The sequence below is a fragment of the Watersipora subatra genome, chromosome 4 (genome assembly GCF_963576615.1).
Source record: "Watersipora subatra chromosome 4, tzWatSuba1.1, whole genome shotgun sequence".
In the NCBI taxonomy this organism is placed as follows: Eukaryota; Metazoa; Bryozoa; class Gymnolaemata; order Cheilostomatida; family Watersiporidae; genus Watersipora; species Watersipora subatra.
The window spans coordinates 9,663,040-9,690,098 of NC_088711.1; the positions used below are offsets into that span (position 1 = coordinate 9,663,040).

The window sequence follows — 27,059 nt, forward strand, 5'->3', positions numbered from 1 at the left end:
ATAAAACACTTGCAAATATTTGAATTGAATAACTCATAAGGAGCAAAAACTTGAACATTTCTCGTGTACCATGTATTCGCTGTACTCTCACATTTCTTGCAGCTACCGCTGTTTAAGGTACATACTCTAAGACCATAGATGTGTGCATGCATGGGCATGTGGTGATAACGCCCTTTAAATTTGTTGTTCAAATGTTTTTAAAGGCTACAGTTATGCTCACATCAGTTCAGATAAATTTTATTTCAAAAATATGCTTACGTTACGCTATGCCTGACGATCATACGCATAGCTCCAACACCCTCTTCATGAGACAAGTTTTCTAACAGGAACATCTGGAGCCTAGTCCTTCCTATCTGCACGCCCGTACTGCATCAGAAATTACGTGAAGTAAGTAGCCAGCCGCATTAATTGGTAGTTACAAGAAAGCATTATAATTTGGATTTCAACCTTGAATGATGTAACTAGCTAGATACAACACAGCGAAACCTGAATTCTAGATTTCTTTGGCATTATAGGCTGCTTTGAATTTGAGAAGGGTGAGAAAAATCAGCCATCATTTCGAAGTCATAAGAAGTACTTCATAACTAACATCTCTGAATATAGCAACTGCTATTCTTTAGTTAGGAATGAGTACAACTGACTGCTATAGGTAGACTTGCTTGAGTGGGCTTGTTATGGGTGAACTGGTTATGGGTGAGCTGGTTATGGGTGGGCTGGTTATTGGAGGATTGGTTATGGATGGGATGGTTATGGGTGGGCTGGTTATGGGTGGGCTGGTTATGGGTGGGCTGGTTATGGGTGGACTGGTTATGGGTTGGCTGGTTGTGGGTGAACTGGCTATGGTTGGACTGGCTATGGATGAACTGGCTGTGGGTGGGCGGTTATGAGTAGACTGGCTGTGGATGGACTGGCTGTAGGTGGACTGGTTGTGGGTGAATTTGCTCTGAGTGGGCTAGATGTTGATGGACAGGCTATGAGATGACTAGCTATTGGTGAGGTGGCTATGGGTGGGCTAGCTTTGCTATTTTTTAATGTCTGCCCTTGAATTAAAATGACTTACTATTATTGTTAAAACCTTTTCATTATTTTTGGTAATAGTGAGTAATTTAACCAATTTAGTTTTGCTGTTGCAGATGTCCAAATTCATCAGAGAGCAAATACAAGCATTGTCTAAAAGGCAGCCAGATGTTGTCATTATTGGCACCGCTGTATGTGTTGTTTTAACTGGCGCCGTCTTCTCTCTTTCGCGGGCTGCCTTGAAGAGTCCTGATGTGACTTGGAACAGAGATAAAAATCCGGAGCCTTGGAACGAGGTCAAGCAGCATGAGCGTTATAAGCTGCTGAAAATAAACCAAGATCTCAAAGGTCGTACATTTCCAGAAGAAAGGCCCAGTATGGATACTGATAGGTACAAAGGAATATAAAGACATATCTGTTTTGCTAGTTCATTTTATCAGACTAGGTTTATATAAGATTGTCTCATCGCATCTTTCCAGCAATAACAACAATATCAAACCTCATACATAATTTATGATTAAAGTTTAATGTATATATGCAATCATGTATTTTAGTGCTTGTACAATGCTATAATACACCCTTATCCCCATTAATCTCTCTCGTTGTAATATCCACCCCTGGTTTCATGCAAACATTTGTAATACTGATGATCACTATGCATACACTAAGGCTATATACTATCTATGTTAAAATAACTATAGAGTCATGGTGATGATAGCTTTGAATAACTCTATGGTAAAGCCGATGACTAATTGTGTACAAAACTGACTGTGAGCAAGCACTTGTCAGTTGTTTTAGTAATCCGCTAGTAGACCTTATCATCTCATAAAGTTGTAACATGATAAGGGAACACCATTAGCTTACAGTGTTACCAATCGATGGTGTCTAAAAGCTATCATCAACATAAAAAGGAACGTGCGCTCCAGCCCCCCCCCTCGTCAAACAGCTTTGAATTAAAGCCTTTGATAGCAAAAAGTTGCATGTAACTAGCTTACCAAACTTCCACCTATCAGATCACAAAATCTTTGAACATTATCTCAAACTTGCTCAGTTTCCCATTTTCGTTGAAGGTTTCAAAATCTTGCACCAACTATGCCAAGAATATTTGTATTTATCTTTCCACACATATGATAAACATCGTTTTCGATTTCGTGACACCAACATACTACATCCACCATCTTATGCTTCAGCTTACAAACTTTGTGTTATTTCCACCTTCAGTTCACTATCCTGACTCTTCTACAATACTATTAGATTACCAACTTGTTCAACTCACTTAATAATTCCTGATTTCTGTCTTTTCAGTTTTTTCTCTTTTTTTATCACATGTAATGAAAAACATCATTTTGTTGATGATGACCAAAGCCAATAGAAAGTTATACGTACATATACATGCATAAACTTATCCACTTGTTTGGCAACTGTGTAATGCAATTACACAGTTGCTGATCAGTTCAACTGATGGAGATAAATTAGTTGAAGATGAACAAAGTTTTTGACAGCCACCAGAGTGTATAAAACTGCAGAGTATAACTTAACTGTGTACCTACTGAATGCTATTGGGTAAAAGGGTGAGCCAACAATGGCATCTTGTACACGCATCGCATCGTATGTTTTACCTTTTGCCTTGGTTGCATGCCATTATCGAATGATGGTAGAGTACTTTCATATGCCTAAATGATATCAAGGGGCCTAAGAGCACCGTCTCAGTCTTCCTTGATAAATACTCCCTTGTAAGTGGTCAGGCATGATAGCGTATAGGGCAGCAGTGCACTGCTCAACTATGTTATGTACTTCAAAGAGTTGCACCTTTTGAATTACATACATGCTCTTCTCTACCCAGAAAGACATTGCTCTTCTCTACCCAGAAAGGCACACAGGAAGTGCTGTTGATGAGTCTGCCAGCAAAGCCAAAGTAGATTCACTCATGCTAGTATATTTTAGATATTGTATACATGCAGGGTAAAGGTAAAGATGTTTATTGCTTATCATCGATTTATCATAGCACACCACAATGATTCCCAAAAGATAATAAACACACATGCTGCCCTTGGCAGTTTTAGTTGACCAGCATTGTAAGTTTTTAGGAGAGTGAATAACTCCTTCAGTGGATACAAGGTACTATAAAACCTTTATTCGAATGCCATAGCGCTGTATTTTTTGACCCTTCTTCTATAGCGGCATTTTATTAAAGGTGGCGTTCAAATAGAGGGTGGCACTGTATTGTTCAACAAGCTCGTCAGAATTTTAGGAAGATAAATTTAACCCTTTTATGAGAGAAAGGATGTTAATGTCCCTATATTTTGCATTCCCATTCAGGCAGAGCAATATTAATGCCGTTGGCTTCAGCATTTCTGCTAAATCGTTTTTTCTATACGTCGAAGTATCAGACTGAGTTCAACAAGGAACCACTTTGAGTGAAACATATTAGCCGGATACAGTTATTAATTATTTCGATGTTGTCGCTTTAAAAGTTAAAAAAAAACCATAAAGCTTTTGGAATAAAAAAATACACTCTGATACGCCATAACAATGGCTGTTATGCCATCTGGTGTTTTTGAAGATTATTCTTAACGCTCATCAAAATGCTTTCAAGTCTTCGGGTCAGATTGTAAACCACATTATGGATAAATATAAAAACAAAGTATCGGATTTAGACCTTAGTAACTTTGAATCAGAGTGTAGTTCTGATGATTGTGTCAATCGATTTTCTCAGGTACACCATTACAAAAACCATGGCAACCTCTACAGCAACAACAAAAGAATTAATTGTTATTGATGTAAACGATTAATTATTAGTACTATGTTGTGGACACTTTTCTACTGATCACTTTTTATTATGAGTTTGTGAAAGTCAATGAATGTCAAAATAGCGGTCAAATAAAGTTGGCATTAAAATAAAAGTTTTACGGTATATAAGCTCTTTGTAAGAGCTGTAAAAGATATTACATAGATACTTAGCACAATCTCTAGCAATCAGAATTGCCTGCCTATGCTGCTTAAGATGAACACGACCGCTACACTATGTCTAAGATACTGGCTTATCTTGCCTGCTTGTGGCATGCGAAAAGCTCCTCAACTCGGTGACTTCTTCACATTGCAAATTGCAGCTTAGCTGCAATACTGGAGTTGTCTCTCTCTCTCACTCTTCCTCTCTCTCAGACAGCACCAATAAATCTGGCAGTTCCATCCAAATATGAAAGAGTTTTGCTAGTAATTTAATGCATTTGTGAGGTGGGTACTCATCATAAAGCAGGATCTATCCCGATAGTCTAGATCCCGGCTTACAACTTAACAAGTGCTATGAGGCTTGTAATTCATTAACATAATTAGTTGATAAAACCAGCCTAAAAGAAAAATGCTCTTTGAATCAGATATACATGTAGGCTATAATAGCCGACTACTTATCATGTCGAATTGTTAGATAACAAGTGATTTTGGACTTTTGGTACTGCGAACAGACTCCATTCTGTTTATAATCACGGAATCGTACACGGCTATGAGAGAAAAACTTGAAGTTGTCTTTTCTTAAACCCTGGTAACTCCGCCTCTTTTAGCACCCGCGCTTTTTTGTTAATGCGTGAGCTTCCATCGCGACTTCATACATACTGGCCATTCATTCGTACTGGTTATACAATCGACGGGAGGCAAAGCGAATATTTACAAATTAGTTTTAAAAACTAAAAAATGCCAAATTCTCCAAAAGTGCCGAAAACAAAGGTAATTGTTTAAATAATAAGTAATTGTTTTGTTAGTGTTTACTAACTAAACTCAGGTTAATTTTTGGTACCTGTTTGTTTGTATATACATGTAATATTTATTGAGGTTAGCATGAGTATATAAAATTCTGTCGACCTCACCACTACTAGAAAAAAATTAAATAGAACTTAAGTATATGATATGAGTAGTGAATAGGGTATGCTATGTATGTAAAGCAACCAATTAGGGATGGAGTAGAATAGGTTCAATTGTAGGGGAGGGTTGGGGCACGTTTCAACAAAAAAATGATTTTTGGGTGTTTTCCTAAAATATTGGAATATAATGTAGATAATCACAAAGGATGCAGAAATATGTTTTACATATGTATGCCAAATTTCAATTCTGCTGGTTGTATACTTTGGAAAATATCACAAAAGTACTAATTGCATAATTGGTGTGTCAACGTGCCCTGGTAGAGGGTACGTTGTTGAAACACCCTATAGGGCATGTTGAAACGTCCTTGATTTTCACAGTACATTTTAGTTTTAGAATTGTTTTCTTGAATTTATTTTCAGCCAAACAATGCAAATTTGAAATTTCCACTGATTATCTGAGCAAGAAAAATTTGGAAAGAGTTTGCTATGAACTTCAAAACACTGTGTACAACAGTCAAGACAAACAAACTTCCTCAGTAAAACAAAACATATATACATGTTGATATAAATATCAAACTTTTCTTTTTATATATATTAGCATTTGCAGTCATGATATCAATATTGTTCAGAAATTTAGGGGTTCATCGTGGGGATTAAATTCTAGCTACGTCATTGAGGTTTGTTTTAAACAGCAGTTTCAATGCTACTCGAGCTGTTCCCTCTATATGAATAGAGGGGCAAGTTGCAACTTGCAATGTGCCCCACATTCCCCTATATATATACACGAGCTGTGGTTACACAAGCTCATTCGAATGAGCTGTAAATATTTTGAAGACTTAGACAATCATGAGCAGGTTTACAATGTGTTGTGTATATAATGTAAGATCTGGGTTTTTAACCAAGGCAAATCATTTTGGGAATCCAATAGTAGTTGTACGATTGCATGATTCCTATAAATGGTTTTCATCGTAGGCCTATCGTATTGCATCTCGGAGCAAATTACCCACAAACAGTTGTTTCATTCTTAGTATACTAATGTTTGGAGCATTTTATTGTGCATGTAATCGCATGATAACAAGTAGGTGTGCATGTAGACACAAAAACAGATATGGCTAATTTTTTGGTGTACAAGAGTAATAGATTGAATGACAAACATATCTGTTGCCAGTTTGTAGATCAAATAAAACAAAATTTTGTTGCTTTATGTATGGACACACTGATACAATTTATATGCCTATTATCAGTATTTACCTGCAGTACAATCATGAATGGAACAATATAACTTTAAAAATCCTACTTGGCTATGGATTATTTTTGGTACTCAATATACGTCACACCGTACCATCAATTTTAGTGGCAATGCTTAAATTGTTGGTGATAAAATTGAAATGGAAAGTGAGAGCTGCGCAAAAAGGGTTTCCTTTCAGCTAAGTAGTAGCGAACAAAGGGCCTATAACCAAAATATGTGTATAATAGCTACAGGTACAGCATTATATGTTTATAAGGGAAATGATGTGAGAGCAGGTTCAATGTGAGGATCTCTACACATAGACTTGTGATCAAGTCAGAGAAATACATAGCAGAGAAATTCACAACGATAAATGTTATTACATAGCCTGTGTGGACGTTTCCTATACCATAGGATACCATAAGTTATCATCTCGTAACTTGATTATTGTGGTAGATCACTTTGTTATTAATGAAATCAATACTTATAGATAAGTGTACAGTTGCATGTAGGTGCAACAATCCTCCGCTTGTATAGGTATGGCTGTTTTAAGAATTATACCTATTTTGCTTTGAAAATATTCTGTGTCTTAAGTGATTAATGAAAATGAAATTAATATGTTATTCAAAACGTTATTAATTATTGCATGCTTGTGGGAATAATTCAATTTCATAGCTATTCAATTTTACAAATTGTAATCTTTACAACAATAAGAGCCATGCCTGTCGTAGAGGTTAGGAAAATAAAATGCTTTCAACTGCATTCGAACTCGCTGATTAAAATAGTTGTGGAGATAGTTGTTCGCTTTGCTTGCATGGCACACCAGTCTCTCTCACAGCACTGCCAGAGTACTAGTAGTAATAAAAAACTCAATGCTACGAGCTTTTCGTCGTATTGTAGGAGAAATAAAGTGACTTACGTGTAAATGAAATGCTGAGATAGTATTGCTTGTTTAATTATTATGCATAGGTTCTATAAAGAAGATAGTGACTATAAGTTTTAAACAAAGTATCAAGGCAAAACATAAACCTTTTTTTAACACAAATCCATCGAACCTAGAACTAACCTTTCAGAAATTCCAATATAACTTCAGTATACAAATCGTGTTTTTGAGAGGAATTTTTAGATCATTGAACTTATTTAAAAAAAATGATGTTTGTGTACCATGATTTGAACATTGTTTTGAAAGCCTACTCGAGATCTAAGACCATTTTAATGAAAATATTCCTCAATACAGCTTTTTAATGTTCGACAGCTCCAATTGTCGTTGTTCCAATGCTTGATAGTTTTGTTAATAAAGTAGTAATTGTGTATTTATTACATTGGCAATCCTCACCCATAGGAAGGGTAATGAACTATCTATCCTAGTATAAGAATTTATACCATGACAGGTGATTAGTAACATCATAGTTAGCATGCTGCAGCGCAAAGCAACATTGTAACAAGTTTTGTCTTCATTTTATTCCATTTAATTTAGAGTTTAAATTTTTAATCAAATTTGAGATGTTGCAATAAAACGTCTTGTCTCTTGAGCATCTTGTCAGTTTATCACTAGAACTATAGATAAATTGACATGAGCTTCTTCCTCTTAATATTTTATAACAGATCCTGTAATTAAAAAATCACATGGGCTTGTATTAAATTTTAGTAAACTACTTGTATCGCCATCTAAAATGGAATCACGACTATCACCGGAGACTGTGTATCAAAGCGCACCTTTCATTTCGTGTAGATGTGCAGAAGTGTTTGTAAAAGTTGTAGGAGTTCATGATGGAAAGTAGTCGCTGCATTTTTACACTTGGCAGATATTCTTCGTAGTAGTCGTTATTCTTTTAAAGACATAATGGCAGATAGTGAAGATTGTATGTAACCATCTTTTTAAAAATCTAGTTAGTTGTCATGCAGAAACCAGAGTAGATTTGTTTATGGTTATCACTTTATTTTAGTTGCTTGTCATTAGCGATTTTCATTGTTAGCAATTTCGTTTTTTCAAGTTACGTTTATTTAAAACTTAATAGTAATTTTTTTTACCTTTTTAGCATTTAATTGAAATTTAAAATAATATTAAATTGCAGTTTAATTTAATAGCACTTAGAATATACCCTCTAGATTTCAAATTGAATAACGTAAAATCTGTATTTGATCGCCACCTTTATTTGAACGCCACCTCTATTTGAACGCCACCACTATAAGAGCACGGTTTAAAAATACAACGCCACCCTTTATTTGAAAGTCACCTCTAATAAAGCTCTACTGTAGGATTAGGGTTGAAAAATAGAGCGCCATAGCGTTCAAATAAAGGTTTTTTAGTATATTTTAAAAAGTCAAATAGTTTTGATCATTTTTGTCCACCAAATAATGCTACAGAGCAGGAAAATGTATGAAAATTTCTTTTTATTTCATCAGTAACTTGGTTGACAGTTTAACGGTTTCATATTGTTATAGGAAGAGTATGATGCTATCATCAACAAAGATAGTGCTGGGATGCTAGTAGTCGTGGACTTCCATGCTACTTGGTGTGGACCATGTAAAATGATAGCTCCTAAATTTCAGGTAAGAATGGTTGCTGTATAGAAAGAAATTTTTTAAAAGCCGATATTATGTAAAAATGTTGTATAAAGTCCTCATTTGTACTCAGACTACCTATTATTCATTTCTAGTCTAACTAACAGGTTATATTACAAAATGGTTGTCTGACTTGAACAGGTCTTGTTCTCTTTTAATTATTTGGTTAGGTATTTACGCTGGGTTCACTATCAAAACCGGTGACGCTGTTTCAGAGCTCGAATATTTGATGTACTTTTGTAGCCCTCTAAGTGAAGAGTTGTTCAATCAGTCTAAACTGGTATCTTTTTTCTATTATATTCATAAGAACCAGATGGAATTTAACAACTGTTAAAAGAGATGTAATTCGCCGTAGTGCTTTCTAATGATCATTTAACAATCCTTGCACAACTTTTTGTAACTATTTTACGGTCCAACAGGTTACTAGTATTGGAGGTATTGTCATGGGGTATTTAAAATGCAACTGATCATTGTTTATGATGAAATGAAATCGCACTCTATTGCTGGTAAAGTCTCTTATGCCTGAGTGTCACTGGAAGACAATTGTTTGTTCGGTTTGACTGTACTAGTTGTATGAGTTAAATGTATAAGTCTTGCAATGATCATGATGAGCTGCTATGTAGACTGAGTACCCTGACATTACTAGTTCTTGTAGTATATAAGGAGAGTCCTGGACTGCTCGAGATTAGTTATAAAATGTTTGTCAGAAATGAGCTATTTGATCGACATGTCCTTACCTACAGTTGCTGTTTGTAGTCGTTACTAGACGCTTCTGAGACCATCGTTGGAGTGAAAGTCGATGTCGATGAGTTAGAAGTAAGTACTAACAGAAATTGCTGATACTATATATATAAATATGATAGATAATATAATACAAGTTACCAGTAGTTGAGGGAAGGGGCATTAGGCCATTGCAAGGAAACAGCTGTATGTGACACGTATATACCATTGTTATTTGGTACGGGCCAGGGTGTGCCATCATGGTGCCACTTGAGCATTTCATGTGAGAAAATATTTTCTGGAATGATCTTGGTCCACACGAGAACAGGCCAGTTATGGTTGACTCACTTCACCCTTGTGAGAAATAAAAATACAGCACACTGTTGCTCTTTAGATTATAGGATCAGTTGTGGATGCTTGCGTGATCGTTTTCATTTGATATCGCGAGATGAACTAGCTTGGTTGTCGAAAGAACTAATAATATAATAACACAAATAATTTGTTATACAACATGCTATCTCAGCAGCACCTAACCCTCTCTTGTAGAATATACTTGTCATTCAGGTGTCTCTCTTCAAATTGTTCTATATATAAGATAAGATGTAAACTTAAAATTAGCTGACTCAGTCAGGGATTTCATAGCTGGCATGAGTCAACTAGTGCCAAGCGCATCTGTGGTCTGTGACAGTCCACCAGGCCAGTACTGTCACCTTCTCATTGACCTATTTTTCATTTATCAAGTTATATACAGCGATAGTGTAGCGACACCTGGGCGTGCCAGTTATGTATTCATAGGGCGCTATGTCAAGGTTGTTTCAACAACAAAAATTCATCCATATGAAGCAACAGGAACTTATTGTTTTTATTGTAGAACCGGTTGACTGTTAAAGTTTTTAGAAGTTGTCAGTAATGCACCTTGCTGTACTAAATGTTGATTCTGTCTAGCATAGACATCTATACCCAATTGATAATACATATGGTCTGTGTAATATGCTCTATTAATCAGACAGTCATCTACTAATAAGGGCCACCTTTCTTTGGTTGAATGTAGTTGAAGGATCACAGTTTCTCTCTCATGTGCAGTGAAGGGTTATGAATTATAATATGTGTTATGAATTAATATAAATTGCAAGGAATATAGTTCATCTCGATGGCTAATTTTGAGCCATTGGTCTACGCTCATCATTCGTGTCTGTGCTGACTAACTCCTTACTACTGCAATTACATAGATTATGCCTTTGCCGATAAGCTTGACATCGTTCCACTGTGCCGTGAGTTCGTGTTATCTACGTTCTACTTTGTACTTTTCCTGTTTGATAAAAGTAATCAGGTAGTAGTATCGGCCATGCATTTAAAATCAATACCCTGCTTGACTTCAAATTAACTAACAGATATACAAAATTCAGCCACACAACTCTTCTCCTCTGTTCATCATCTGAGTAATTTGAGAAAACTTAAAACTATTATATGTGATTTTGGTATAGAGAGGACTTGCTTTAGTTAAGTTACAGGAACTAAGGCTTAACATTTATAGAATGTGGGTTTTGCAAGCATTTGAGTTTATGCTTGAATACGTATAAGACACTATCTTAGCCTTCAAAAATAAAAACAACTACATTTCCAAAAGCGTTCGAACAATGAAACTTTCCTACTGACACTGGTTATTGAAGACCATGAGCAAGTCGCGCGAGAAACAGGCTTTTTTGTACGAATAATCCTGGCCTAATAAACTAAGTTTAAATGTTTAATTTTGTTACAGAGTCTGTGTGCACACATAGACTCTGTAAAAGTGTCCAATCACCTTCGAATTACAACATAATCTATAGAATTTGTAAAATGCCTAGCTAGTTATTCCAGTGTATAAAAAAAGCTTATATCCTGTCATTAACTACTTAACAATTACTAGGCATTTTAGCAGACAAGACATAATTGCTAAATCTCTAAAATGGTTTTATAAAAATGCTTTATCATTATGAAGTAGTAATCCTGTTATAATTGGTCGATTGATTGTGATAAATCAAGACCGACAGTTTACTGGCAAGTATTCTATTTCTATCTGCTTACACAATAGCTTGTGCTTGGAGAACATAAAATAACTCAAAAACCTCTGAGTTACTAAAGTTTTATTTTTATAAGTTCAATAATTATCATTTATGGCGCTATAAAGTGTGGAATAATAAATGAGTGGAAAGTGTTAAACTAGCTCCCTGTCGAGGCAAAACGACTATGCATGCAGTCTCCAAGTACCATTGTGGAATAATATGTCATGAACACATTCGGATGCAGCTGTGTGTTGCGCGTCAGAATGAGGCTTGATTTACTCGCTTTAGACACCATGTACACGAAAGGCTGTCTGCCTGGTATCTATGTAGAACCTTATCTGTAAAAACAAGTTATGATGAGATTTTACAGAGTGTAATAATTAGAGTTGAAAATTGCATTAATGGGACAATATTAGAGTCTGCTAGGTTTATGTGGGATTATGTTCTTAAAAAACTGAAAAAATTACACAGAACAGTAAGTAGAGTTACCAATTTTAGTTTATGAAGAAAAATGAAACCCTGTCTTTAAGATTTTATTATATACACATGTACACTGTATAATAACCACAGCGTAAACACACGTGTGGTTGGTAATAGTTATCTAATGCGACGATAAATGGAAAAGTGTATAAGTGCGATTAGCAATATGACTTGGTATATATGACTAGATGTTAGAAAACTGCCAACATCTCTTAGAATTAGATAGAAAGTGGTATCAACTAGTTGGACCGACAAAATTGCTTGTGTCTCCAGTCAGTGTTTAGCTTGAATAATAGAGGGTGTTTTAGCTTTCATTTATGGTGGTCATGCAGAGAGGTTCTTTCTTTAAAGGTTGACTTGCAACAAAATTCACATTACAGTTATTTGGTATCAAAAGATTCACCATGTCTTACTCTGCTGTGTTGTAGGTGCAAAATATGTGGAAATGTGATTACAAGCTCTTAAAAGCTCTAAAAGTTAATCGCAGCCATCACAGAAACGCCGTAGATTAAACCTTTAACCAATGCTTATAATTTGTGTGTAGATATTACACTCATGCTTTATCGTCGGGATCACATTCAATTACAACATAATCTATAGAATTTATCAAATGCTAAGCTAGTCATTCCAGCATATAAAAAGATTTCTGACATCATCGCTAAGTACTTAACAATGACTAGGCATTTTAGCAGGCAAGACATAATTGCTAAATCTCAAAAATGGTTTTATAAAAATGCTGTAATCATTATGAAGTAATAACCCTGTTATAATTGGTCGATTGATTGTGATAAACCAATTCAGCGCAGATGCACCAGTGGAAAGTATCCCATTTTTGTTTGCATACACAATAGCTTGTAATTTAAGGGCATACAATAGCTCTAAAACTTCCGAATTACCATAACTAATATTGAAGAACATTCTACTCCGTGTAGCCTTAGCATATGTGCTAAACGTTACTCCTTGGCCTTTGCTACCTCCCCAGGTTATGTTCTTTTTTTATTTTTGCATTAGTCTTATTATTATCATTTATATGCCTGCATTATTTACAGGCGAGTATTTAATGAGACATAAGGTATTACTGATTGCTAATAGATTTTAAATTGGTGATGGTAGGTCTGCCACAGTAGGTAATTTCTAAATGGTTTATTCAACTGACTCTCAGAATAATTAGATATTGACTGAATCTCTGCATGACTGGTCACTTGAAACATCCATAAGTCTGTCCCTAGTTGAGATGGAGTACTCCATTATAACTCGGTTATCTCAGCACTCCCATCCTAAAACTCTCTGGTAGTTCCTGGTCTGAAAACGCCTGTAGTTCCTGATCTAAAAACTTCTGTAGTTCCTGGTCTAAAAACTTCTGTGGTTCCTGGCCTGATAACTTCTGTGGTTCCTGGTTGGGACTGTTTCAAAACTATGACTTCTAACCATCTGAGCAATTTGACAATTTTCGATTGCCTTCAATAAATGTTGCACATGTAAGCTGCAGGGGTTTCGCAGTATGACCGACAATTGCTTCTATCTGACTAAAAAACAACACTTGGTCGGTAGCTGAGTAGCTAACTGCTAGTTTATTCGTGTCGGGTTTTTAAATAGTGAGTGTAAAGCCTCAACCGTTGGTGACAGGCTTGTCGGATCATCGCAATGAAATAAGAATCCATGTTCTGAGTATTGCAGGTAGCTGCCAGCAGTCAGCGCAAAGGTTCACTACTGTTCAATTTATGCAAGCAGACAAAAACCTTCCTACAATGCATTGTAAAGGTAAAAATTCCCACATGATCGCTGCTGAGAATATGGGAACTACGCTTGATGTCTTTCTGCTGTTGTTGAGAATAGCCGTTATCTAAATGAGCTTGGCTTTTCGTTGCTGCTTGGCAGTGTGAACACTGGCCACGCAGCTTTTGTGAATGTACGCCCTTGAGCTTTTTGTGGCAGCGCGCTCTGGTTCTCAAGGTTGCTGCTGGGTTCTAGCAGTCGATATTGAAACCCTTCAAGACTTGCTAAAGGCTGGCTCCCATATATTATATATATATATATATTATGGACCTCGCCATACGACATTGATTCATTCCGATGTTGGCATCATAAGGCGTAAATGTCGTATCCATCGTTTTTTTCTGACGTCATCACCCTGTTTGCACATGCGCTCGTCCATGAAAAAGCCGCCATTTCTGTAGAAAGCAATCGTCATTCTCTTGATTAATAGTATTTTTTGGTGTTGTTTTAATACTAGAATAAAAAATTTGCAAACAAAAGCATTGTTTGCAATAATTAATTGCAGAAGCTTCGCGTTTTAACGATAAAAATTGTCCATAAAGATGGCAGACAACGATAGAATGACGTCACGAAAAAAATAAAGGATAGTAGGGTATAGAAACCCATAGTAATTATGTAATGCCAGCAACCCCTGGTAAAAAACGTTGAAGTTTTATATATGTCTGTACTTATTAAAGATTTGTTGCAAAATAGTATATTAGCCTTAGTAACTTTAGTTAACTTATAGTTAACCTAGTAACTCTAGCTTCGTTGCAATGGGGATCATTTCCTTCATCCTTTAACGTCCTTGTCAAACTTAGGACCCAAGGCTAACGAATTAAAGTTATAGATGTAGTTATATACTTATAATAAATTAAAGTATTTTAGCAAATAACATGTCGGCATCTTTGTGATTCCGACGTACAGTCAAACATGGATAACTCGAACTTCAAGGGACCGAGCAAAAGTGTTCGAATTATCAGAGCGTTCAAGTTATCAGAGCACTGTCACAAGTCCATATATTTACTTATTTATTAGTAGATACATGTACATATACAAACTATAATATAAATCAAAAGCACAAATGGCTTGTTTCAAATTAAATGCTTCTAATGTAAAGTTTAAAACGTTTTCATGAAAAAGTATAGAGATTTTTTTATCACTTGAGATTGGTTTGTTGTTTGAGGTGATGTTATTGCCAGGACGTTTTTCAGATTGACATTGGCAAAACTTGATCGTTGTTGAAATGCTCAAAAGAAAAGACATTTTTTTCTTTTGGGGTTTTACCTACGATCTATTTTGCCGTTTTTTCTTGAAGTTTATGAAGATTACCTTACTTTACCTGGGATTCGTTAAGAGCAACACTCCGAGGCAGTTCAATTAGAAGTTTTACGAGGTTTTACGGTACATTCTATATCACTCACGCTTTTTTAATAGATACTTATTGAATGTACACACGTATTCTGTGTTTAGGTCAAACGATGAATAGTTTTTTGTAGCTCAGACAACGTATACGTTTAATTACAACATTTTTTAAGACGTTTTAAACATTCAACATTCCGACGTTGATTCAACACGGAATCAACGTCGGAAAACTATTCATCACGGGCTAGCCGAGTCACGCACTCAAGGATTTTCGCCACGCACATACAAAACAACATGCGATTTTTGTTTTGTATGTGAGTGGCGAAAATTCTTGCGCGCGTGACCCGGCTAGCCCGTGCTATTCATCGTATCGCAGTATAAATCAAATTTCACTAAACTTTTAAAAAAGTCGTTGACAAAAATATTTTGCCGATGGTGGTAATAACGACGCTTATGAATTACGAAAAGATGAAGTTTACCTCTATGGCTTTGAATAAAGTGATTTTCTAAAGCGAAAACAACCGTTTTGGTAGCTGTTGGGCAAAAAAACAGTTCGAATTAACAGTGTTGAGTTCGAGTTATCTATAGCAATTTATCATTACGTGGGAACGGACCAAAGGAAATGTTCGAATTAACCATGTGTTCGAGCTATCCGTGGACGAGTTATCCATGTTTGACTGTATTTAGCACACCGACTGACAAATTTGAGTTTCGAGAGACAATTTATTGATGTCTTAAGGCAAAAAAAAACTGTAAAACAGGAACAGCGTATTCATATGTATGATGATTGTTGCTAATGATACTTATTGCTGATTGTACTGATGGTTATTGCTTTAGAGTTTAGATTATGAAACTACTAGTAATAAAATAGTTTTAAACTTGACTTAAAATTTTATCTTATGTAATTTTATATTTATATATATATTTGGTAATGTATATATATTTATGTATATATATAATTTGTCGTATTATTGCAATGAAAAGAGAAACTACACTTCGAATACTACCATTTGCAGAAGGCACTGATCAGGTCAAGGTCAATATGAGATTGCCACTGGTATATCATAGATGATATGGGAACCACATTTAACAAAATCTTTTCTTTTAGGATGACAAGTCAGCTAGTCATTTAGGTTAGGCAGCCTAAATGACTAGCTGTGTGATCATTTAAGGCTAGGCAGCGTGGTCATAGACTGACATAGAGGATAGAGAATTCAACTAAGCATTAGTACGATTCCTTTTATAGGTTTGACAATGGTTCATGAGCACCAGCACAAACATAGTCTAACCGTTGTTGAGAGAGAACATATGGTTGAGTTATTATTGCCCATCAGTCGATAATAGGTGAATTGCACACGATTTGTAGCTGGTCGATCATGTTTAGCTGGTAGGTTTGCGTTGTCAAAATAATACGTAATCAAATATTTGTTCACAGTCTATACGGCTATACAAAGTTAACCCGCATCAATATGTATTACTAATGACCATGTGCAGCAGTGGTCTGGCATGCTGCAATGTCGCTGTTACGACAGTAGCCATTTCCATTCGGCCACTATGTCAGGCTTCGATGCACTAGTTGTGGTAAAGTCAAAGAAAATATTTTGTGAGATTTGCAATGTTGCGCATTATTCACAGCAATCGAGTGCCTGTTACTTTATTGCTGTCTATAAGCTACCAGTAACAAGACCGGCATTACTCAGGATTTCTTTCACATTTAATGAAAATTCCTACTTCGCTTTTATTACAACAATCAATGAATGCGTCCATTCAGCGCAATTGTTCAAAGTTTTAAGATTGTCAATTGAGCCTGGCATTGTTTGAAGCAGTCCTGCTTTTTCACCTTAAATAACCGCAGGTAACGCATGGAGCTGTAGTAGTCTGTTCTTATAACTCTTCTCTTAATGTCAGAGAACACCGTTCTTATCATAGTAAAGATTACTTTGCTAATTCACAAGGTGGCTGGGTTAGTGCAGTTAGTAGTGTCCGTCTCCTAAGCTGAATGTCACAAGTTCGAGTCCCGTACTTAGCGATCTTTCATGAAGCACTTCAATTACTCCTATATTACTTCTTCAATGCAATGGATTCAAGCAAGGTTACAAGAGAATCAGAGTTTTCTAAATATATTAGCAGAACGAGTAATAAAATAGTTACCCAATCACTATGTTTCCATGATGCGCAGTGCTTCGGAGTTGCGCTATCTCCGAATCATGGAAACGGCGTCTTCGCACTGAAATCACTGCGCACTGATCAGTGCAAAGCCAGTGCAAATTCGCAGCAAGGAAACAGCGACTGCGCAGTGGCTGCGCATAGCTCTCCTGCCGTGGAGACGGATTCTTCGAGGGCCATAAACTAGTACAAAGGGTGTCCTGCTAATCTTGTTTTTTTATTATTCTTCCGATCTTCTTTCACCTAAATTTAATTATGGTCTGCATTCACGAGGATGATGAGGTGATTACTTTCCTGGACTTTGTTATCGTTGCCAACACTTTTCGAAAAATAGGTGGCAAATCCTAAATTAACGTTTAAGTAATATATTACTTAAAAATATTTATTAAAAATATAATACTATGTAAAAAGTGTGTTAAGGTTTATAAAACCTTGTGAATATGTATTGTAAATAAAAGTATAATGACGACAGAATCATAAAAAGACCGTTTATGACTTTCGGTATCCGTGATCGATTCTATTTCTCCATCAGGCGATTCGATTTATACAATTTTTCTTCTCTGGCTAATTTGCGGTATTTGCTGAAAACCACTGCGCAGCATGGAAACGTACAATCCCCTCGACTTCGGAGGGGGCTGCTTCGCAGTACTGCGCACCATGGAAACATAGTGAATGAGTTTGAGTAACTTACCTGGTAAGCTAGTAGTCTAAATCTTTACTAAAACAATAGCTGTGTTTGAAGCCAGCCTAATAATCGCTATTGGTAAAGATCAATCATGCTAGTTAATAACCCCAAGTGTGAGTATTTTAAGTGTGAGTATTTTAACTGATGTAATGAATGTCACCACAGTCATTCATGGCTACAGTCTGTTGGACATGATAGTGTAGTGAATTAAACAGCTGGTCTGCAGACATGAAGGTTCCTAGATCAGATCCTTTGCAGATTTTTTGTTCCTAAAACTTTATCGCTGTAACTGGACATAACCACAACAGATGAACAAAAGACCAACAAACACTTGGATTTATATATATAGATAGACATTGTTTAATTAAAAGAAGTGCTCATGAAGAATAGCAATGATATTTTCTTCCTACTGTCAGCATCTTTCCGGCAGTTGGCTAGCATCTATTAACAGCAGCTTACTTCATTACTGTTCAGTTCACTTCAGTTGCTTGGGTGTGTTTGCGACTTTGCGTGCGTGTGTGTGTATGTAAAAGGTTACTGTTCCAGCAGAAGTTATCCATCAAAATTTTGAATACCGCGATACTGGTACCTCTGATATTGGTACAAATGAAAAAATGAGATATCGTACTGTCTTGTCTGACCGAACAAAGAGAGGATGTCGAGGCTCGTCCTATGGAGATAATACAATTGTCTGCGTAAAAAGAATTAGCCTTGACTGTGATATATATAGCAATTGAATCTTACGAAAAACCGAAAATAAAAGTTCAAGAAATCACGAAAAAGCATCGTGTTTCATAGAGTTAATAGAATTCATAGAGTTCCAAATAATATGTCATTTAGCGTGTGCATATGGTATATGATTGTCTTTGATGTATATGCCTTGTATAGGTCAGTGGTAGAGCGCGAGGATTTGAAACCGGCAGTTGCAATCATCTTGAGTTCAAGTCCAGCAGAATACGGAATTTTAATAGCTACAGAGGGACAGATATTCAAAAAACGGACAATCTTTGAGAAATATATATATACTAGCTGTACTTCTCGGCGTTGCCCGAGCATCAAAAATCGGCTTATAAACAATGTGAAGTGAGGAGAGTTTCCTACCACTTGCTATTAGCCTGGCACATTGTCAATGAAAATTGTATTAAAATCAGCTTATAAACAATGAAAAGTAATGGGAGTAGCCCGCCACTTGCTTTTAGCCTGGCACATTGCCAATGGAAAATTCCAGTAAGCTAGTTAATACGCGCTAGGCTTCTAATGACGTGTCATAACGTTGCGTCAGCGTTGTCCAGCTACAGCTATTCTAATGATAGCTATAGCTGGAAGGACATACACACATACTTTGAGAAATATATATATATAGAATAGATATAGGTTGCTGTTGTTACAATGACCACTACTTAATGGAGTCACCAAGTCTGCCATGGGAAGATTCAAGGAACACTCTTCGAGTCAGTCATCATCTGTCTCTCTTCCGACTGTATCACTAGTACATCGCTCTTTGTGAGAAAAATAAGTGCTTGTCTGCTGCGGTTCTTTAGCATGTTTACCAGACAGTATCGTCGATGATCGTGTGACATTTTCATTCATACTCATGATCAATAAACCGAATATCTGAAACGAAAAAGTAAAACTAGCTACAAGATGTTATTGCGCTAGAGAACAAGCCAAGGTCGATCAGCCAGCAGCGCTCTAAGTTCACAATAGTAGCAATTCTGTTACTCACACTACTCGCATAAAATGTGATACATTGGAAATTTTAGAATTGCCAACGTCAATTTTTTCTTTGTGCTCATGATGCTCATTTCTTTGATGCTCTTTCGCCACTGTAAGCCGATGTATCAGCTTTCGCGGTAATAGACGTACAGACCATAAGCCGATGTATCGGCTTATGGTATTACGAAACACGATGTATCAGCTTATCAATAGGGTTTCACTTTTCTTTCGATTACAAAGCCCACATATTAGCTAGATCAATCAGCGTCAGAAATTTTGTGAAAGTGGGATTCTCTAAATAATTTTGTACTTGCAGAGAATTTTGGTCTGAATAAAATGCATTTTACAGTAAAACAATATCTGTTCTGATTCTCGAAATATTGCTTAAATACTAGCGGTATATCAATTTTTCGAAAGTCTGTTCGAATTAATTTGGTCAGAATAACAAATTTAACGCGGTTGTGATAGAGTTAAAAGGCGGCTAATGATAGAAGCATATGGATGGAGTGTTTGTGTGAATTCGAGAGCTTTAATGCTAGCGGTAAATGGTGATGAATCTCAATATATTAGGAGTACAGTGCACCCTCATGATGCGGTTTTGATCCATACCAGGGTTGTCATCGTTTAGTGAAAAAATCGTATGTAGGGGTATAGAAACCATAGTAATTATATAATGCAAAACATCCCCTGGTAAAAATCATGAAAATTTTATGTAAGTGCTATACTGCCTATACATATTAAAAATTGGCAACAAAATAGTATGTTAACCTTAGTAATTATAGTTACCAACAGTAACTTTATTGTATTTAGTGCATTTAGTGGCTATGGTCTGCAATAAAATGTAACATTATAATGTACTGGAGTGAGTTCTTACTTTCGAGACAGCCGTTCATATAACATAAATTTTGAGTTCGCCTCAAATAAGTTTAGCTTACTAAACACACACACACTTGAAGCTAAGATTTAGTATGTATTTTGAACTACATGTATTTTACTGAATTTTAACTTTTTATCACTAAAGTTTTATCACATAACAGTTTCTGCCTTCGCTTTCACTATAACTTTTAGTGGACCTGTTAAAACTAAACTTTTTTCCACCTCCACCTAATTCGACATGAAAGCCCAAATGATACTGTTCTCGTAACGAAGTAGATTTTTGTTAGCAGGTTAAGAGAAGTTGTCTGACCACTCGTCTTCCGTTTGAAAAGATCGCAACTCCAACTTTTCTACTGTTTTGAAGGGAAAATATTACCGTTTTACGCACAAAAATTGCTAAACTCAAAGAAATTGGTCATCGTGTCTCTTTCGGGTGTTGTGAAAATATTTTCGGCTAACAGCATTTTGGTGTCTTTTTTATTTTGGCGTACGTAATAAGCACACCGACTGCCAAATTTGAACCCGGGCGAAAATTTTGTTGAATTTGTATGGTGAAAAAGATTCGTATGGTGAGGTGAAAAAATCATCATGTTCCACTTCTTAAGGTGAAAAAATCGCATATCGGGGTAATCGTATCTTGAGGGTGCACTGTACTTGATACTTCTTTTGAAAACTCAGCGTACCGGAGTGTCGTATATAAAATTGAGAATAAAATTGGTTGATACACAAAATAGTTAATAGGGCAGATTAAAATGTAAAATTTGTGCTGTAAATGTTATGAAAGAAATTTGTTATAGACCACAGCTGTACATGCGGGTAGTAATAGATATTGATGCAGATAAACTTTGTATAGCCATATAGACTCGGAACAAATATTTGATTTAGCTTTATTTTGACAACGTAAACCAACCAGCTAAACATAACTGACCAGCTGCACATATGATCACTTAAAAGCCTCCATTATTCAGACTACAATAACTCCACTATTTCTTCTCGTTTAACAATCATAGGGAGCACATTTGTGCCGGTGCTCATGAGCCAATGTCAAACCTATGAAAGGAATCCTATTAACACTCGGTTCAACTCTGATCCTCCATGACCACGCTGCTGCCTAGCAGCCTAACTGACTGGCTGACCTACACCATTATTTGCGTATCCTAAAAGGAAACGCAATGTTAAGCATAGTTCCCTTATCTCCCACGATGCTTGCCTGCAAGCCTGGGCCAATTTCCACCCATTCAGTTTTTTTTTTGAGAAGGTTTGGTCTGTGGCTCGCTTGAAAAAAGCCGAACAGTGTTCAACTCTTGTCAATTCAGTCTGCGGAGTGTACGTTCCTTTTTTATCTTGATAGTACATAAAAGGAAAAGAAAGGAATTTCGCTTGTTTTTCACCTTCTAGTGTGCTATGCGAAGGTGCTGAAGCTCTGTAATGCCAGTTATTTCGCTGTTTGTCTCCTTCACCTTATTCATATCGCCTGCATTACCAATCATTTACAGCAACAATGGCTTGGTCATTCATGAGGCTATTTAAAATTTAATAGTTCTAATAGTGACTCAGCATGGCGCAAGCGCCTCCTAATTATTGGCTCAGCCAAAGTGATGCTGATTAGTGTCTGCGGATGTTCCATGCAACACGCAAGTTCCATGCAAGTTTACAACGCTTTGTCACTGTCCGCTGTCATCATGCATATATTTCTTCATGCATTCACTTAACAGCCAAGTTTGAGTTAGCAAAAAGAATCTGTTTTCTAACATTTTTCTTACTCCTTGGTTTACTACTTTCTGAATTTCATCAAGAATGCTCTCCCTATCCCAGAGAGTTCATTTAAAAGTCCTTTGTATGGCTTATAACTCTTACTGCTTGTGGTAACTAGATTCAGCTAGCGTTCATTACACTTCGCCCATCCGTTAAATTCTGGTACATTCTATAGGAGTCATGTTCTCATGGATAAGGGCAACTTATTTTAGATTGTACTGTGTGGGGAAACAACCCTCCGAAAACTAAATACTGCTGAATACAGCCACTAATTGCTGTAAGGCTTCTTCTTTATATCTGGTCAGTCATAAGGCAGCAATATTAGGCAGCAAATTCAGCAGGCTAACATACCAAAGACATGTTGAATTTTATGTTTATTTATAGATTAGATAAGCAGCTGTGGCTAGACTTGCACTTGCAGGTATTATTATAGCATGCTGTCTGCTATGAAAAGTGATAAATACAGGTTAATCTTCTTTTACTTTAACTAAAATATTTAGTCACCTGACACACAATGGTAACCAGGTCCTCACCTTGGCTATAAAACTTTAGTTCAGTTCCATGCTGGTTATTAGGACCGTTTTCAAAATAGTTCAAGGTTTGATTTACCATTTATTTGCTATGTATAAATGTTTGCACGCGTCTCATGAACTTTTAAATTCACTCATAAACCTATAAAATCATCTATTTCGTCATTCCTCGTTAGATTCCTTTGTACTAGCAGTCAAAGGAGATAAGCAAAGCGGGTGAAACAGCAAGACTCTGGCCATCCAATGTGACATTCTCAATTTTCAACTTTATTTTTACATTGAAGAGCATCGGTTTAGAGGTGAAACTGCTGAAGAGGAAATGGTTGAGGTCTAACAGCTTCAGTCCAAGCACAACTGGGCTTCAGTTTGCTTGGATAATATTTTATTCACAATATTTATTTACTAAAATATAATGGAAACACAATTGAACAGGAAAAAGCAGGCATAATGTTGCATGTTGGGAAAGCAGCATTTATTAGCCAGTTTAAATATTGGTGAAAGCCGTTTTGTTCCTAATTTCCATTATTGCTGTTTCTTCATTAGGAATGCTTTTTGCACAAGATTCTGTAGTTTCGGTCAAATAGTAGTTGTTTGAAAATGTTGGTGTTAGTTTAGTCGGGATTTTTCTCTAAGTCTGCTTTCATCAGCTGCAGATGCTAGAGGTCATTAGGTTACATGAGCTTACACAGTGAGCAATATTGAATAGTCAACTTGACTTTTAGGGTGCTTCATGCGCTAACAGAATCCTTTTTAACAACAGTGATGAAGAGTTGTCTACCCACATTGTTCAATTATGGGAATAATGCTAACAGCATTATGATATATTGGCATCTCTTACAAAGCTCTCCTCTTTTGTCATGTACTGATAAATGATTGGCTAGCCAGTTGTTGATGTGGCGCTGTACTATATATCTGCTCTTTTTGTAGGATGTTGCTGCCGATGCAAAGGTATCTGCGATGCCAACATTTATCGCTTACAGAGATGGTGAGAAAGTTGGAGAGGTAGTTGGTGCCAATGAGAAAGAACTGGAAAAGCTCATGAGCATGTAACACTAGGTGGCAGCATAGCTCAATGTCATCCACTGTTTTCTATTGTAGTACAATCTCTGTACTTTACTGAGCTAATTAGGCTTTTCTTCTATAGCTTTTTATTTATATTTTCAGCAGTTGATTCTGTATCTTTTCTTTTGGTATCGTTGCTATCAAGGTAAGAGTTGTGATGATAATAAAATAGATGATCTCTGTCCGTTGATCCAGTTTTGGGAGTATCTTATTTGTTACAAAAATAACTTGGCCAACATTTGGAAAACACCATAGGACACGTAAAAGTTCCACACTTGTAGCTTTTTTTGCCGCAACAAAGATTTGTGATTTGTCATAGCGTCTTCAGTTTGTGCTAATCTTCTGACATTGTGGGCAGTAGTCGCAACCTCTTTACCTTGACTAACATGAACCAAGGACATAAGGATATGAAGTATTGCTTACTATGACGATGAACAGCAGTCGGCTGGTAAAATAGAAATCACTGGAACATTTGTAACTTGTTTGTTAGAACATTCTTGCTCATATCTACAGAATACATGGAGTTGTCTCAGTTATTGCAGCAGTTTATATCTATTCATTGTGTTCATGATTGGATTTGGCTTAGAGCAAGAATGAACGCCTGCATCTGGTTTGGTGCCTCGCGCTAAAGAGCAGTTTTGAACGATGGCAATTGCTGCAGCGAAATTCACCCTGGTTCTGTGACAATAATACCATTAACTATCGCAGACACTTTTCCCTAGCGGTGTTGACCATATGCCTTGCACAGAAACATCAAATTTAAAATACTGGAGTACTTGAAAATGTTACAAAAATGGTTAGCCTAATTAAATGGAGTAGCGGAGCAAACTTACCTACCCTGTTTCCATTTATAAGGCTAGCTCATGCCACAGTATTGTGTGCGTCATAGCACAAATGGTGGTTCATACAGGCTTATATATGATTTTAAGAATGACCATGTGTACCAATCAATAAATTTTGTCAAACAATCACCTTCGAGGTACAAGATGGTCGAATGTCTGGCAAACCTCTCAACTTCAGGAATGTACTTGAAGCTGCTCAAATTTGTGTAAGTTTGTTCCTGTGCATTTTAATCATGAACTAATTAGATCAAAAAGCTCAAATAATTTCAGGTTAAACTGATTGTGAGCTTAAAAGCAATAAAACGCTTCCTTGGTCACTAGAAATGGAAACTGGTCTAGTTTAGTATGTTGTGGCTGTAACGGTGTCAACTTGACCCATTTTGTTGACATATAAAGTGAACATACTTATGTATCATCCAGAACTTCAACAGGAAAGTAACTTGTACAGAAAGTGGTCAGCAAGTTGAAGACCTCAAGAATCTTGTCAGATTTCCTTTGTATGTGGAGCATATGATAATTTGGGCCCACTAAGGCTAGTGAGCAACGAATTAAAGAAACTGTTCATAGTGGTTACAACCACGTTGGATATAACATGGTTTGAAATTTTCATCTGTTTAGAGTTTTGTTGGCTAGGCTGACTGCTTGTAATATGCATGGTAAACACTAAAGTAATGTTAAAGGGTTCATTTGTGAGTTTTTTCCCCATAGGACAGTGACTGTGCTTATCACGTATGATTGAAAGCCTAGAAGTATAATGAGCCTCTACGATGTCTTTTTTACTCAAGCTACTCATTCCTGTCATCGGATGGTCACGAGTTCTACAAGAGATGTTTTATAAATCTACTGCACTCCCTCGTAAATGACTATTTGCAAAACTTTTTGTTCAGGTCTTGAAATAGACCTTGATAGGTGAATCTTAATAAATTCCCAATATGAATATATTATTAATATAAATATTAATATCCCGATATAAATAATTGCCAATATGTTCAAATTTTTGTAGATCAATTGAGTCAAATGCTTATGTTGTATTTTTAAAACATGTTATCTTAATTCCTTCTTATTTTTTAGCTCGAGTTTTGGTCTATCATTCCCAAAGTTTATTGCACTGGTACATTTTTTATTATTGTTCATTCAAAACTGTCAGGTAGTTTTAGGTAAAAAAAGGGAGCTTGTTTATAAAAATACACAAATTCGAACACAATCTAGAGTTTTTTCAAATTTCCCATATGCGGGGCATTCGGAATCCATTTGGGAATCAGAATCACAATTATAAGATAATTGTCATGGTTTTTATTTTGGGGTGCACAATGGCGCATGATAAGTGAGTCAGGTAGATTTTTATAAATGCTAGTAAGTCTACCCTGGCAGTCTCGTCTGCCGTGAGAGTTCATCAGGTCTGTGGATAAGGTACAGAGAGTAAGTATGCGCACAACTATTCTGAACTACTGGAAGGCAGACAATCAGCTCGGGTGTAAAATTGTTGGGCTGCTGAGCTGAAAGTCGCGAGTTCAAATCCTGTATGATGCTATTGTTTTTTCGAAAATCTAGCCGTGGTTTCAAACAGACGGATGGACGGGTTTGGCTCTTAGGTATTATGGTAAAGATTTTAAAGATTTCAAATTGTGATCACTGAACGCTTGTTCTATAACAAACCTATTCAATGCATGCTAAAAGTGTTTTACTGGATTCGTTCGTAAATCATTGACATGTCGGTAGTATGTCTTTAGACTTTCAAACATTTTTATGGTAGAACATTGCCAATATTAGTTAGCCATCCCGGCTCTAGGCATTAATTCTACTTGTACACGTGCAGCTGATCTGTATTGAGAGGCACAGCTATCTTGTGTAACGCGCTGATGTCAGAATATATACACTCTCAGCCAGTTGTTTTTAATCAGGTAAATAGTTGGCAAAATTCCCAAGTTGAAAGATTCAGAGTCAGCTGATCGCTGCCTCCATGCTGACGAAAATACTAATTATATAACAACTGTGTAGAGAGCTGTTCCTCTACATAACAACAAGCTGCTGACCACAGAGGATCTATCACATGTATTTAAAAGACAGCGATATCGATATCGCCTCTTTGTGACTACCTTGCTGACTTTGACATCATTAGACATTCACATTGACACTCTAGAACTCTCACAGACAGCAGGTAATTATAAAAACTCTCTTACCTGCCTAAATGTGTAATAGCTGCACAAAGACAATGATTTGAGGCCAATGCCTAAAGCCTGTCTGCACGTCGCCTGTTTGATTTGAATTTTATAAAAAAAATTGTTTTAGGTCGAAAAAATACAGACCACCATGCATCATATTGATTCAGAATTTTTAATAATCAATTTTAATAGGCCTATCTTGATTGGACTATTTTGACTGGATTATTTTGATCGGTCTA

General features: G+C 36.3%; 1 protein-coding gene across 1 annotated transcript; it reads left to right on the top strand.

Annotated features, from left to right (window-relative positions):
- Nucleotides 1–4,611: 4,611 nt before the first annotated feature.
- On the top strand, nucleotides 4,612–24,006 carry LOC137393651 (uncharacterized). Its single transcript, XM_068080289.1, has 4 exons — nucleotides 4,612–4,737; nucleotides 8,545–8,652; nucleotides 9,421–9,480; nucleotides 23,682–24,006. The coding sequence occupies exons 1-4, from the start codon at nucleotides 4,705–4,707 to the stop codon at nucleotides 23,802–23,804; spliced, it is 324 nt and encodes a 107-aa protein (XP_067936390.1). The 5' UTR covers nucleotides 4,612–4,704; the 3' UTR covers nucleotides 23,805–24,006.
- Nucleotides 24,007–27,059: the final 3,053 nt, after the last annotated feature.

Bases quoted from the DNA above. Each gene is read 5' to 3' on its own strand.
- LOC137393651 (XM_068080289.1), top strand. From the start codon at position 4,705: ATGCCAAATTCTCCAAAAGTGCCGAAAACAAAG. The intron at 4,738-8,544 runs GTAATTGTTTAA...ATATTGTTATAG, and splicing joins CAAAAGTGCCGAAAACAAAG to GAAGAGTATGATGCTATCAT. The intron at 8,653-9,420 runs GTAAGAATGGTT...TGCTGTTTGTAG, and splicing joins TGATAGCTCCTAAATTTCAG to TCGTTACTAGACGCTTCTGA.